At 39.8% G+C, this 16,769-nt stretch overlaps 1 protein-coding gene across 7 annotated transcripts in view; it reads right to left on the bottom strand.

Moving 5' to 3' along the window:
- Nucleotides 1-16,769, bottom strand: part of Mipol1 (mirror-image polydactyly 1) — a 335,084-nt gene that overhangs the window by 138,495 nt on the left and 179,820 nt on the right. For 6 of the 7 annotated variants that reach the window (NM_001399384.2, XM_008764677.3, XM_039113186.2 and 3 more), the window contains one exon: nt 13,589-13,696. In NM_001399384.2, coding sequence (NP_001386313.1) covers nt 13,589-13,696 — 108 coding nt within the window. Of the gene's footprint in view, nt 1-13,588; nt 13,697-14,814; nt 14,919-16,769 lie in introns of all 7 variants that reach the window. The other variant, XM_039113194.2, reaches the window with a different exon arrangement.

Raw genomic sequence — 16,769 nt, 5'->3', positions numbered from 1 at the left:
GGAGCAGATTTCAGATACATTATCTTTGACAATTGTGTCGATGTTTTCTATGATATCTTCTGCCCCTGTGATTCTCTCTTCTATCTCTTGTATTCTATTGGTGATGCTTGTATCTACAGCTCCTTGTCTCTTCCTTAGGTTTTCTACATCCAGGGTTGTCTCCCTTTGTGCTTTCTTTATTGTTTCCATTTCCATTTTCAATTCCTTCACCTGTTTGGTTGTGTTTTCCTGTAATTCTTTCAGGGATTTTTGTGTTTTCTCTCTAAGGGCTTCTACTTGTTTACTTGTGTTTTCCTGCATTTCTCTAAGGGAGTTTTTTATGTCTTTTTTAAAGTCCTCAATGTCTTTTTTAAAGTCCTCAATCATTATCAAAAAATGTGATTTTAAATTTAAGTCTTGCTGTTCTGGTGTGTTTAGATATCCAGTATTTTCTTTGGTTAGAGAACTGGGCTCTGATGATTTCAAGTAGTCTTGGTTTCTGTTGCTTAGGTTCCTGTCCTTGCCTCTAGCCATTGGGTTGTCTCTGGTGTCTGCTTGTCTTGCTGTTTCTGAGAGTGACTTTACCCTGCTGTAGGCCTCTGTGTCAGCACTCCTGTAGAACTGTTTTCCTGTTTTCTTTCAGCTTTTCCTGAGAACAGGTGCTCTGATTTCAGGTGTGTCAGCGCTCCTGGAGACTGTCTTCCAGCTCTAGGCACTGGCAGGAATCAAAGGGTCCTGCCCTTGATTGCTCCTAGGTCCTTGCACCCAGGGGGCACAGTTGGCACTAGGCGATTCCCTCTTGGGTCTGGACTGTGGGCCGAGGGTAGTCTCCTCTGACTTCTCAGGAGTGTCCACTCTTCTGATGGTCCAGTTCTCTCCCCGACGTGATGTGCATGCAGGGAACTATTTGGTCGGTTCAGTTTGGTCCTGGGCAAAGACCAGAACCAAGGGTACTGGAGGCTATCTGTCCTGCAGTCTCAGGATGTCTGCACTCCTGGGTGTTCAGCTCTCTTCCCCACGGGATTTGGGTGCAGGGAACAGTGGAATGTTATCAGTTCACTTCTGGACAGAGGCAGAAACAGGAAATGCCCTGACCCATATGACTTCTGCCTCTGTGTATCCTTAATCCACCAGCTAGGTCACTTTGTAGCAGAAAAGTGGGTCTTACCTCTGATTTCAGGTGTGCCAGCGCTCCTGGAGACTGTTTTCCAGCTCTAGGTGCAGGCAGGAATCAAAGGGTCCTGCCCCCGATTGCTCCTAGGTTCTTGCACCCAGGGGGCACAGTTGGCACTAGGTGATTCCCTTTTGGTCTGGACTGTGGGCAGAGGGTAGTTTCCTCTGACTTCTCAGGAGTGTCCATACTTCTGAGGGTCCAGCTCTCTCCCACATGGGATTTCTGAACATTTCTTTAAGTGCTTCTTGGCCATTCAAGAATCTTCTATCGAGAATTCACTGTTTAGCTCTGTATCCCGTTTTTTTTTTTTTTAAATAAAAATGGATCATTTGGGTTGTGGTGTCTAACATCTTGAGTTCTTTGTAAAGTTTTGGTCCTTTATCAGATGTATTGTTGATGAAGATCATTTCACAATCTTTAGGCTAATAAGACTCTATTTGTGTGTGCTTGAGTGATTTCTATCGTTTTCCGGTGTTGATATCTAGTTTTATTCCATGTCAATTAGACAGAATACAAGGACTTATTTTTGTGTTTTATAGTATGATTTTTGGAAAAGGTTCCATGTGCTGCTAAGACATAAGCCATATGGAAACCCACTATTGTAGAAATTTCCATACACACACGCACGCGCACACAAACACACACACACACATACACACACACACACTTTAAATTGAGTTACACTGTAATGAGGGGCACATTTACACACCACATGATACCAAATAAAAACCACAGTACGAGGAGTAGGTTATCTTCTTTTGATTTGTTGCCCAAAGGTATCCCATAAACCCTTGAAATTACAAGCTATTATTGTTGCAACTGGTTCTTCACCATCTAGAATTTGATGAAAAGTTGCTGAATATACTACTTATTTGAATCATAAACATGGAGAAATGGACTGGGTTCTGGCCTAGAAGCTTCATCCCTACTAGTAGCTAGCTTTTGTAATACTAGAAGGTGCTATGAACATTATCAGAGGAGAACAATAATCATTACAGTCACCCAGCTCTGAACTCTTTTAAGATACAAGAATGATCTGTTTGGGAAGATATGGCCACTGTTGTATTTATGGCACAAATGTTAAGGTTTCGTGAAGAGAGACTTAAATCCAGCCAGAAATGCTTGATTAAACCCTGCTCCACATGGGGATCCACCCCACACGCAGTCACCAAACCCAGACACTATTGGGGATGCCAAAAGGTGCAGTCTTACATAGCTGTCTCCTGAGAACCTCTGCCAGAGCCTGACAAATACAGAGGTGGATACTCGCAGCCAACCATTGGATTGAGAACAGGGTCCCCAATGGAGGAGTTAGAGAAAGGACTAAGGTAGCAGAGGGGGTTTGCAACCTCATAAGAAGAACAACAATATCAACCAATGAGAGAACCCAGAGCTCCCAAGGAACTAAACCACCAACCAAAGAGTACACATGGAGCGACCCACGGCTCCGGCCACATGTATCAGAGGATGGGCCTTGTCAGGCAACAATGGGAGGAGAGGCCCTTGGTCCTGTAAAGGCTTGATGCCCCAGTGTACGGGAATGCCAGAGCGGGAAAAGGGAGCCAGTGGGTGGGTGGGTGGGTAGGACAGCACCCTCATGGAAGCAGGGGGTGGGGGGATGGGATGGGGGTTTGCAGAGGGGAAACTGCGAAAGGGGATAACATTTGAAATGTAAATAAATTATTCAATAAAATAAAAGAAAAAGAATAGCTGGGTACCACAAACTAGACTCAAGGGAGAAAGACAGGAGAGAGAGGGGGAAAGAGAGAACAACAAATTAGTTGCATAGAGAGATGGTAATAGATCTGGAGACGTTGGGATAAGGATGAAAATGATTAAAATACATGGTATGACATTGACAAAGAAGTAATAAAATATTCTTTAAAATCCTTGATAATTTAAAAAAAGAATGCCTATTAATATTCACCAAAGCATCTGATGTTATCCTCCAGCATAAAAATATAATTTAGGAGTGGCAGGACCCCTGCCTGAGACACCGCTGGAACCTGAGGGAAACAGACCAGATAAACAGTTCTCTGCACCCAAATCCCGTGGGAGGGAGAGATGAACCTTCAGAGAGGCAGACAAGTCTGGGAAACCTAAGAGACTGCTCTCTGTACATACATCTCGGACGCCAGAGAAAAACACCAAAGGCCATCTGGAACCCTGGTGCACTGAAGCTCACGGAAGGGGCGGCACAGGTCTTCCTGGTTGCTGCCGCTGCAGAGAGCCCTTGGGCAGCAGCCCACGAGCAAACTTGAGCCTCGGGACCACAGGTAAGACCAACTTGTCTGCTGCAAGAGAGCTGCCTGGTGAGATTGGGACACACAGAGGCAGAGTTCATCTAGGACCGGGCACGTCCTGTGTTTGCCGGAGGTCCCACGCCCCCAGATCCCGGCCCGCAGCAGCTCTCTGCTCCCAGACCCCGTGGGAAAGAGACCTCACCGCCTGGTCAGGTGGGCACTCCTGAGGGTGCAGAGCGGAAGAGACCACCAACACTGCCCACCACTGCCCACATCCCTGGCCCAAGAGGAAACTGTATAAGGCCTCTGGGCTCCCAAGCGGGAGGGCCCAGGAGCAGCAGGACCCCTGCCTGAGACACCGCCGGAACCTAAGGGAAAGAGACCGGATAAACAGTTCTCTGCACCCAAATCCCGTGGGAGGGAGAGCTGAACCTTCAGAGAGGCAGACAAGCCTGGGAAACCAGAAGAGACTGCTCTCTGTACATACATCTCGGATGCCAGAGGAAAACACCAAAGGCCATCTGGAACCCTGGTGCACTGAAGCTCCTGGAAGGGGCAGCACAGGTCTTCCTGGTTGCTGCCGCCAAAGAGAGCCCTTGGGCAGCACCCCGCCTGGTGAACTCAAGAAACAGGCCCACAGGAACAGCTGAAGACCTGCAGAGAGGAAAAACTACACGCCCGAAAGCAGAACACTCTGTCCCCATAACTGACTGAAAGAGAGGAAAACAGGTCAACAGCACACCTGACACACAAGCTTATAGGACAGTCTAGCCACTGTCAGAAATAGCAGAACAAAGTAACACTAGAGATAATCTGATGGCGAGAGGCAAGCGCAGGAACCCAAGCAACAGAAACCAAGACTACATGGCATCATCGGAGCCCAATTCTCCCACCAAAACAAACATGGAATATCCAAACACACCAGAAAAGCAAGATCTAGTTTCAAAATCATATTTGATCATGATGCTGGAGGACTTCAAGAAAGACGTGAAGAACTCCCTTAGAGAACAAGTAGAAGCCTACAGAGAGGAATCGCAAAAATCCCTGAAAGAATTCCAGGAAAACACAATCAAACAGTTGAAGGAATTAAAAATGGAAATAGAAGCAATCAAGAAAGAACACATGGAAACAACCCTGGACATAGAAAACCAAAGAAAGAGACAAGGAGCCGTAGATACAAGCATCACCAACAGAATACAAGAGATGGAAGAGAGAATCTCAGGAGCAGAAGATTCCATAGAAATCATTGACTCAACTGTCAAAGATAATGTAAAGCGGAAAAAGCTACTGGTCCAAAACATACAGGAAATCCAGGACTCAATGAGAAGATCAAACCTAAGGATAATAGGTATAGAAGAGAGTGAAGACTCCCAGCTCAAAGGACCAGTAAATATCTTCAACAGAATCATAGAAGAAAACTTCTCTAACCTAAAAAAAGAGATACCCATAGACATACAAGAAGCCTACAGAACTCCAAATAGATTGGACCAGAAAAGAAACACCTCCCGTCACATAATAGTCAAAACACCAAACGCACAAAATAAAGAAAGAATATTAAAAGCAGTAAGGGAAAAAGGTCAAGTAACATATAAAGGCAGACCTATCAGAATCACACCAGACTTCTCGCCAGAAACTATGAAGGCCAGAAGATCCTGGACTGAAGTCATACAGAGCCTAAGAGAACACAAATGCCAGCCCAGGTTACTGTATCCTGCAAAACTCTCAATTAACATAGATGGAGAAACCAAGATATTCCATGACAAAACCAAATTTATACAATATCTTTCTACAAATCCAGCACTACAAAGGATAATAAATGGTAAAGCCCAACATAAGGAGGCAAGCTATACCCTAGAAGAAGCAAGAAACTAATCGTCTTCGAAACAAAACAAAGAGGATGAAAGCACACAAACATAACCTCACATCCAAATATGAATATAACGGGAAGCAATAATCACTATTCCTTAATATCTCTCAACATCAATGGCCTTCACTCCCCAATAAAAAGACATAGATTAACAAACTGGATACGCAACGAGGACCCTGCATTCTGCTGCCTACAGGAAACACACCTCAGAGACAAAAAACAGACATTACCTCAGAGTGAAAGGCTGGAAAACAATTTTCCAAGCAAATGGTCAGAAGAAGCAAGCTGGAGTAGCCATTCTAATATCAAATAAAATCAATTTTCAACTAAAAGTCATCAAAAAAGATAAGGAAGGACACTTCATATTCATCAAAGGAAAAATCCACCAAGATGAAGTCTCAATCCTAAATATCTATGCCCCAAATTCAAGGGCACCTACATACGTAAAAGAAACCTTACTGAAGCTCAAAACACACATTGCACCTCACACAATAATACTGGGAGATTTCAACACCCCACTCTCATCAATGGACAGATCATGGAAACAGAAATTAAACAGAGATGTAAACAGACTAAGAGAAGTCATGAGCCAAATGGACTTAACGGATATTTATAGAACATTCTATCCTAAAGCAAAAGGATATACCTTCTTCTCAGCTCCTCATGGTACTTTCTCCAAAATTGACCATATAATTGGTCAAAAAACGGGCCTCAACAGGTACAGAAAGATAGAAATAATCCCATGCATGCTATCGGACCACCACGGCCTAAAACTGGTCTTCAATAACAATCAAGGAAGAATGCCCACATATAAGTGGAAATTGAACAATGCTTTACTCAATGATAACCTGGTCAAGGAAGAAATAAAGAAAGAAATTAAAAACTTTTTAGAATTTAATGAAAATGAAGGTACAACATACCCAAACTTATGGGACACAATGAAAGCTGTGCTAAGAGGAAAACTCATAGCGCTGAGTGTCTGCAGAAAGAAACAGGAAAGAGCATATGTCAGCAGCTTGACAGCACACCTAAAAGCTCTAGAACTAAAAGAAGCAAATACACCCAGGAGGAGTAGAAGGCAGGAAATAATCAAACTCAGAGCTGAAGTCAACCAAGTAGAAACAAAAAGGACCATAGAAAGAATCAACAGAACCAAAAGTTGGTTCTTTGAGAAAATCAACAAGATAGATAAACCCTTAGCCAGACTAACGAGAGTACACAGAGAGTGCGTCCAAATTAACAAAATCAGAAATGAAAAGGGAGACATAACAACAGATTCAGAGGAAATTCAAAAAATCATCAGATCTTACTATAAAAACCTATATTCAACAAAACTTGAAAATCTTCAGGAAATGGACAATTTCCTAGACAGATACCAGGTACCGAAGTTAAATCAGGAACAGATAAACCAGTTAAACAACCCCATAACTCCTAAGGAAATAGAAGCAGTCATTAAAGGTCTCCCAACCAAAAAGAGCCCAGGTCCAGACGGGTTTAGTGCAGAATTCTATCAAACCTTCATAGAAGACCTCATACCAATATTATCCAAACTATTCCACAAAATTGAAACAGATGGATCACTACCGAATACATTCTACGAAGCCACAATTACTCTTATACCTAAACCACACAAAGACACAACAAAGAAAGAGAACTTCAGACCAATTTCCCTTATGAATATCGACGCAAAAATACTCAACAAAATTCTGGCAAACCGAATCCAAGAGCACATCAAAACAATCATCCACCATGATCAAGTAGGCTTCATCCCAGGCATGCAGGGATGGTTTAATATACGGAAAACCATCAACGTGATCCATTATATAAACAAACTGAAAGAACAAAACCACATAATCATTTCATTAGACGCTGAGAAAGCATTTGACAAAATTCAACACCCCTTCATGATAAAAGTCCTGGAAAGAATAGGAATTCAAGGCCCATACCCGAACATAGTAAAAGCCATATACAGCAAACCAGTTGCTAACATTAAACTAAATGGAGAGAAACTTGAAGCAATCCCACTAAAATCAGGGACTAGACAAGGCTGCCCACTCTCTCCCTACTTATTCAATATAGTTCTTGAAGTTCTAGCCAGAGCAATCAGACAACAAAAGGAGGTCAAGGGGATACAGATCGGAAAAGAAGAAGTCAAAATATCACTATTTGCACATGACATGATAGTATATTTAAGTGATCCCAAACGTTCCACCAGAGAACTACTAAAGCTGATAGACAATTCAGAAAAGTGGCTGGGTATAAAATTAACTCAAATAAATCAGTTGCCTTCCTCTATACAAAAGAGAAACAAGCAGAGAAAGAAATTAGGGAAACGACACCCTTCATAATAGACCCAAATAATATAAAGTACCTCGGTGTGACTTTAACCAAGCAAGTAAAAGATCTGTACAATAAAAACTTCAAGACACTGAAGAAGGAAATTGAAGAAGACCTCAGAAGATGGAAAGATCTTGCATGCTCATGGATTGGCAGGATTAATATAGTAAAAATGGCCATTTAACCAAAAGCAATCTACAGATTCAATGTAATCCCCATCAAAATACCAATCCAATTCTTCAAAGAGTTAGACAGAACAATTTGCAAATTCATCTGGAATAACAAAAAACCCAGGATAGCTAAAGCTATCCTCAACAATCAAAGGACTTCAGGGGGAATCACTATCCCCGAACTCAAGCAGTATTACAGAGCAATAGTGATAAAAACTGCATGGTATTGGTACAGAGACAGACAGATAGACCAATGGAATAGAATTGAAGAGCCAGAAATGAACCCACACACCTATGGTCACTTGATTTTTAACAAAGGAGCCAAAACCATCCAATGGAAAAAAGATAGCATTTTCAGCAAATGGTGCTGGTTCAACTGGAGGTCAACATGTAGAAGAATGCAGATCGATCCATGTTTATCACCCTGTACAAAGCTTAAGTCCAAGTGGATCAAGGACCTCCACATCAAACCAGACACACTCAAACTAATAGAAGAAAAACTAGGGAAGCATCTGGAACACATGGGCACTGGAAAAAATTTCCTAAACAAAACACCAATGGCTTACGCTCTAAGATCAAGAATCGACAAATGGGATCTCATAAAACTGCAAAGCTTCTGTAAGGAAAAGGACACTGTGGTTAGGACAAAACGGCAACCAACAGATTGGGAAAAGATCTTTACCAATCCTACAACAGATAGAGGCCTTATATCCAAAATATACAAAGAACTCAAGAAACTAGACCGCAGGGAGACAAATAACCCTATTAAAAAATGGGGTTCACCCCAGTGAACTAGTCTATGGGGGGAGGGCGGCAATGGGGGGAGGGTTGGGAGGGGAACACCCATAAGGAAGGGGAGGGGGGAGGGGGATGTTTGCCCGGAAACCGGGAAAGGGAATAACACTCGAAATGTATATAAGAAATACTCAAGTTAATAAAAAAAAAAAAATCCAAAAAAAAAAAATGGGGTTCAGAGCTAAACAAAAATTCACAGCTGAGGAATGCCAAATGGCGGAGAAACACCTAAAGAAATGTTCAACATCTTTAGTCATAAGGGAAATGCAAATCAAAACAACCCTGAGATTTCACCTCACACCAGTGAGAATGGCTATGATCAAAAACTCAGGGGACAACAGATGCTGGCGAGGATGTGGAGAAAGAGGAACACTCCTCCATTGTTGGTGGGATTGCAGACTGGTAAAACCATTCTGGAAATCAGTCTGGAGGTTCCTCAGAAAATTGGACATTGAACTGCCTGAGGATCCAGCTATACCTCTCTTGGGCATATACCCAAAAGATGCCCCAACATATAAAAAAGACACGTGCTCCACTATGTTCATTGCAGCCTTATTTATAATAGCCAGAAGCTGGAAAGAACCCAGATGCCCTTCAACAGAGGAATGGATACAGAAAATGTGGTACATCTACACAATGGAATATTACTCAGCTATCAAAAACAACGAGTTTATGAAATTCGTAGGCAAATGGTTGGAACTCGAAAATATCATCCTGAGTGAGCTAACCCAATTACAGAAAGACATACATGGTATGCACTCATTGATAAGTGGCTATTAGCCCAAATGCTTGAATTACCCTAGATGCCTAGAACACATGAAACTCAAGACGGATGATCAAAATGTGAATGCTTCACTCCTTCTTTAAAAGGGGAACAAGAATACCCTTGGCAGGGAAGAGAGAGGCAAAGATTAAAACAGAGAATGAAGGAACACCCATTCAGAGCCTGCCCCACATGTGGCCCATACATATACAGCCACCCAATTAGACAAGATGGATGAAGCAAAGAACTGTAGACCGACAGGAGCTGGATGTAGATCGCTCCTGAGAGACACAGCCAAAATACAGCAAATACAGAGGCGAATGCCAGCAGCAAACCACTGAACTGAGAATAGGACCCCCGTTGAAGGAATCAGAGAAAGAACTGGAAGATCTTGAAGGGGCTCGAGACCCCATATGTACAACAATGCTAAGCAACCAGAGCTTCCAGGAACTAAGCCACTACCTAAAGACTATACATGGACTGACCCTGGACTCTGACCTCATAGGTAGCAATGAATATCCTAGTAAGAGCACCAGTGGAAGGAGAAGCCCTGGGTCCTGCTAAGACTGAACCCCCAGTGAACTAGACTGGTGGGGGGAGGGTGGCAATGGGGGGAGGGTTGGGAGGGGAACACCCATAAGGAAGGGGAGGGGGGAGGAGGATGTTTGCTCGGATACCGGGAAAGGGAATAACACTCGAAATGTATATAAGAAATACTCAAGTTAATAAAAAAAAATATATAATTTAGAAAGAGTCATCTGGTTATTAGTATAAACAGACATTTGGTTGAAGAACAAAAGACACACGTAAAAGTGTTTCCTTGTGGAGTGACTGTGGCTTTGCCGTTATTACCATGTCACGAATTTTATAGAATGCATGATTATTAACTTTTTTAACAAAATATATCTCCAGTATGCTTTTGACATTTTCAAGTAATTAAGTGAAAAATGAAGCAAAAATTTCAACTCTTCAACTTAGTAAAGTTTAAATTTATTAGTGTTACTGATAATGGTATTGTTTATAGTACTAAAAATATTGCTGAGATTAAACACTTCCAAAGAAATCACTTTTAAAAATGTTCTAATTCTGGCTTAGATACAAACTGAATATTAAATCAGTTAAATATTAAATATTGTGATGGGATGTATAAATGGACGGATAGTTTTCTAGCAAATGTGCCATCAATAACTTGTATGACAACTAGAAAAGCAATCACCAAGTGAAGAAGAGTACGATTCTCCCAATAACTGATTAAAACTATGATTACAATATGTAGATGTGGGCCAGAGAAACCGTTCAGTGGTTAAGACAACTTGTTCTCTTGCAGGGGCCCTGGACTTGTTCTCAGCCCCATGGTGCAGTACACAACTCTGTCAGTCCAGCTGCAGAGCTCCCACACCCTCTTCTCGGCCACTAAGAACACTAGGGATACAGATGGTGCACATACGCACGCACAGGGGCACACTAATTATCCTACCATGTAACTAGATAAACTTCAGAGAAAAAGCAAAGGGGATGTATTATAAATGACCTTATTTTTATAATTAAACTTAAGGCTTCCATGGAAAAATGATTTAAAAATAGACTAACAGCATTATGCATGCAGGGCAGAATTTTAAGAGTTTTACTTCATACAGAGTTTTTAGGAAGGATAAGTTGATGAAATCTTTCAAAAACTTATTCTTCCACTTCTGTTTTCCAGGAATTTAAGCCAACTTTAGTTAACAGATGCAACATCCAAATCAGACTTTTGGAGGAAACACAAAGATCAAATAGAAATAGATTTTAAGGCAGTACCTTTCTCAGGAGTAGGCCTGAGTTTATATGTTACTTTAAATACTATAGTCTAAAGAGATTTCCATTAAGTGTGTGATTTCTTTTAGCTCTGAACTCCCAAGTGTCTTGGGTTGTCTACTTATTTCTAAGTTTAATAACTTCTCAGAAAGCTCATGTACTTCTCTCAATACACAGCTGTCCCCATTTTTACACATTTAACATTAACACGAAAAATAATAGAAATTTATATTACCTCTCACAGTTACGGTATGTTAATAATTACCAAATTAGGACTTTTATGTTCATTCCTGTCTTCAGTTGAAACAGTCATAACATATTTTGCACATATCTGTCCTGATAACAAATCAACACGCATGGTGGACCATGACTTCAAAACACTTATTTTCCATTTTGCATGTATATTCACACTTGAAAATGTTACTACTAGACCTAATTCTCACAAAATTATATATTCTTTGGGGCTAATTAAGAATAATAATGGTAATATAGAATTCTCTATTATCTATATTTTGGTCTACTTATAAATTTAATAGAAAATAGATTGGTAGCAACAAAATTATAACCCTATCAGTATAAAGTTAAAAACATTTATAGGAAAATATTTTATTATATTTTACAATTTGTACAAATTAAAAATGTTTTGCATATTTTTCAGTATGTGTGTGGAATGTATACATGTGTTGGTGTCTGCCTGTGTAGGTATATGACTGTGTGGGTTTTTGCTGTGCAGATTTATATAATTATGTGGGTGTTTGCCTACATAGTATATGTCTGTGTAGGTATATGAGAGTGTGGGTGTTTGCCTGTGTTGTTATATGGCTGTGTAGGTATAACTGTGTGGGTGTGTGCCTATGTAGGTATAACTATGTAGGTGTGTGCCTGTGTAGGTGTGTATCTGTATAGGTATGTCTGTGTAGGTATGTGCCTGTGATAGGTATGACTGTGTGGGTATGTCTGTGTAGGTGTGTGCCTGTATAGGTATGTCTGGGTAGGTTTATGCCTGTGTAGGTGTGTGCATGTATAGGTATGACTATGTAGGTTTATGCCTGTGTAGGTGTGTGCCTGTATAGGTATGACTGTGTGGGTATGCCTGTGTAGGTGTGCGCCTGTATAGGTATGACTGTGTGGGTTTATGCCTGTGTAGGTGTGTGCATGTATAGGTATGACTGTGTGGGTATGTCTGTGTAGGTGTGTGCATGTATAGGTATGACTGTGTAAGTTTACGCCTGTGTAGGTGTGTGCATGTATAGGTATGACGGTGTAGGTTTATGCCTGTGTAGGTGTGTGCATGTATAGGTATGACTGTGTGGGTCTGACTGTGTAGGTGTGTACCTGTATAGGTATGACCGTGTGGGTGCGTGCCTGCTGCTGCATGGTGTTCATGTGGAGGCCAGAATCTCTTTGAACCTGCAACTCATAGATTTGACTAGACTGGCTAGCCAGAAAACACCAAGCACCGATTGGTCTCTTCTCCATATCAGGGTCACAGATGCACATTCTAGCACCCAGTGTTTCATGTGGGTGCTAGGGGTCTTAACTCAAGATGCTATACTTGTATACAAGATGTTACCAACTGAGCCATCTCCACAGCCTTTACTCATTTTTTAAAGGTTATTTTTTCAGTTTTGGTTTAATGTATCTCATACTTTTAATACCATGATATTTATTTACAACCTAAGATAAAAATGAATTTAAGGGCAGTAAGTATAATACAATCCTAGCAAATCTCTTACTGCACAACAAAAAAGTGACATTTTTTGTTCATCCCAAACTAAGTTGGTTAATGAGCACGCAAGCCCCTTGGGCAGAGATGAGTGCTTCTGAGACTCTACTAAAACCTCAAGTAACTTAAAGGGAAAAGGAAAGTCTTGAGCATCGCATCCAACAGTAAGACGCATACAATGTGTTTTTCTCATGGCTGGATGGGTATTACAATGAGAGAGAATATGGCATGAACTGGACCTCTCATTTGTTTTCAAGCTCTAGTCAAATACAATGTGCTTCTTTTGTTTTAACATTTTACATATTCCTTCAGTTCCCAGACACATGCACATGTCCTTGAAGCAGTTCTCTGGGTGACAGATAAAACACCATGCTGTAAGCTATAATAAATTATAACGCATGTCGCTACAACAGCTGATGATTTATTATTTCTCTTGGAGTGGTCAATTTTATTAAGTATAAAACCTATTATCATAAAAACAGAAAGAAAATGAATATGTACCAGAGGTTATTAATATACAACCACTCAAAATACAGAAATATGTTTTTTTCATGTACACATACATGAAATAAAGTAATACCATAGCAGAAGGGTGCTGTATCTGTGTTTAAAGAAGAGGTTGTTGGCAAACAGCACAGCTCACTTTTGCTGAAATGTACACAGCTGATATATGCAGCACAGAAAGCTGGCACTGAGGGCTTACAACCTTAATTTGCCTGCAAGAAGGACCAGCCATTTACCTTCAGAGCACGTTCCTGATTGTTTTCAGCAGTCGGATGTCTCGTGTTGTTTGCTGAAGTCTGGTTCTGCTCTTTCAGACGATGAAGCTCCTGGTGCAGCCGTTTGCACTGCCACAAGGGAAGAATCCCATTAAGTAAAGGAGTTAGCATTTTTTTAACAAAGCCATATGAATTAATGTAAATAACACCACTGTAGTCTCTCAAAGACAAGGGGTTGGTTTTTAGTAAGGACAATGGTAGGGAAAATACAGTTGCATACAAACAAAATAACACTATTAACTTTGTTAATTTAGTTACAACTTTCAATTATTCTTATTATAAATATTATGCTGAAAATATTTAATTTTATAAAAATAAGGTCAAACTATATTCAAATTATTCTATCTACTGGTCAAATATTTCTAGAGATATACCCACTGCTGAATTAAAAACGTTCATCTAAATTCACATCAAATTTTTAATAAACCATAATAATGTAGTATATGGTCAACTTCTATTAATTTTTTTAAAAATAAAAATGTGTTAAAGGTCAATCCAGATTTTTATTTATTGAAAACATTTACATAATAACTATATAAACTATAAAATAATATGGTGCAAATGGCATAATGTCAGACCGGAAATTTCCTAAAGCAATAGAATATCAAACTCAGTAAAGAAATTAAAAGCTATTCTTTATTTTGTTTATTTTTAAAATGGTATATTTGAATAATAACCAATGCATGTACATATTGATTTGAAATCCGGACAACACCCTTTGGGGACAACTTGATAAATGGATACTTGCCATAATGAATAAACAATGATTCGTTTTCATGGTGTTATCAAAGTGCAGCTATAATCCATATTGATACTTGTTACTTGGACTTTGATTATATCATCTGTATCAGGACTTCTTTGTAGTACTATACAAATTGTTTGAAAAGAAAGAGTCTTAACAGATTCTTGGTGTTGATTTAGATTACATGATGTTGATATAAATACATAAAGTTGACTGTACACAGCTCATACATAAAAAATACTGTCAGGACATTTACAAATTAAATAAACTAACCATAAAAAATCAAGATGTTTGAGGTTAATATTAATTTAACCTAGCTGATTGCTTTGTTTTAGATAAATTCTGGGCGCTGGGGAGATGGCGTGGGAGGAACATTACTTGCGGTATAAACGAGGCTCTGAGTTTGCAACAGAGCACCAGTCATCTGTCTGTAATCACAGCTCACCTTCAGCACAGTGGGGCGTGAGAACAGGAGAAGGTCCGGAAGCCCCTGGGCCAGCTCGCTCATCTCAGACCAAGTGGGAATGAGGACTGACGTCTGAGGTCATCCTAAAATTCCACATGCGTGCCATAGCACGGTTATGCCTCTACTCACTGACATGAACATGTACATATATACACATGTACACATTACAAACACACAGGCAAGGATATTCTAAAATCTGAGGTGGCGTTCACTGGTTAAGTGGCAGTTGTCCTGAAATGCCATGTTCATTTTAACACGTGTTATGTGACAACCCAATCCACCTATCACATTTTTAAAATTGTGTGAAAACTTCGTGACATATCTCCTTTAATTTTTATTTGGAGAGAACACAAGATTATCTTTATATTTTTTAAGCTCATAACAACAAAAATTATGACCCATGAGAATAAATGACATAAATATCAAGACATCTTTTATTCTAGTATAATCATCTGTTTCAAGTAATTTTATAATTACAATTAAGTATTAAAAATTAAAGACAAAATGACCAGTGGACATTCAAAGACAAAATAAATAACTCTAGCTGGAGAAAAAATCATTTTTTATGAAATAGAGTAATAAGGATATGGGCTTATTTCAGGTATATTATCCTGTAAGAAGAATCTGAAGAAAGGTATGAACGAAAAAGAATGAAGGTAGAAGCAAGCACAAGGGAATACTGGAAAAGTGAGGAACACCAAAAGTTGTCTGACTTGAGGAAACTTTATCCCGGATATCTAAGCAGCATGGTGATCTAAAGAAGCCCTGAAGAAGTGCACCACACACAGTCATGCTAATGCTGAAGGGGAGAAAATTTCATGGTGACCCACCCAAAGATAAGAAACTACAGGCAATAATGAGAACAGGAGAAATGGTCTTCCTTACTGGTTATCCAATACCAGGTGGTCGTTCCTGAAATCATATACATACAGGAAACACTAAACAGACTGAGGAGGCTGGATTTATATATTAGCACACACACATACACACACACACACACACACACACACACACAGACACCAATAACTATGAAAAGAAGAGGCTATATTTCTGAGAGGAAAGAAGGTAAGTGTGGGGTGTGTGGGAGGGGTGGAGTGAGAAGGGGGAAGGAAGAAAATGATAAAATTACATTTTAATTTAAAATTTTACAAGTCCAGTTCTTTAAATTACAGGACATCTGAAATGATTTCAAAATAAAAACGTTTGCCACACATTGGTGCAGAAACAATAATAAACATACTCTTTGCTTAAGATCTATGTGTTGAACTTTCTTTGCTAATGAGCTTTGGATTTGATATTAACCCAAGAGTCACAGAAAGTGAGAGACAAATAAGAATAGAATAAAACTTTTTACTACAATATACTTATGATTTATATTTAACTACATTGAAGATCTCTTTAGACCTACTTGCTCTATATGATTTCTTTATGTAATTCTATATTTTTCAAGTTGAATACACTTCCCACAATGAAATATTCACATATTTTTCATTTTTCTTATTTTTTGGAAAGTCTTTAGTTTTGAAATTTATTTTGAAACTGGATTTAAATGATTATCTACCAGCAGGTGTGATATATCATATTGTTTTATTATGTATTATGATTTTAAATATTTGTAAAACAGATAAATATCTTTTTTTTTCAAGGACAGAATGACAAACTTTATTAGAAATGTCCCTTGCAATCAGAGAAAGGACTGAAAGAGCTTGAAGGGGCTCGAGACCCCATATGAACAACAATGCCAACCAACCAGAGCTTCCAGGGACTAAGCCACTATCCAAAGACTATACATGGACTGACCCTGGGCTCCAACTGCATAGGTAGCAATGAATAGCCTAGTAAGAGCACCAGTGGAAGGGGAAGCCCTTGGTCCTGCCAAGACTGAACCCCCAGTGAACGTGATTGTTGGGGGAAGGGTGGTAATGGGGGAAGGA

The sequence above is a fragment of the Rattus norvegicus genome, chromosome 6 (assembly GCF_036323735.1).
Source record: "Rattus norvegicus strain BN/NHsdMcwi chromosome 6, GRCr8, whole genome shotgun sequence".
NCBI classification, from domain to species: Eukaryota; Metazoa; Chordata; class Mammalia; order Rodentia; family Muridae; genus Rattus; species Rattus norvegicus.
This window is presented reverse-complemented; position numbering and strand designations above follow the sequence as displayed.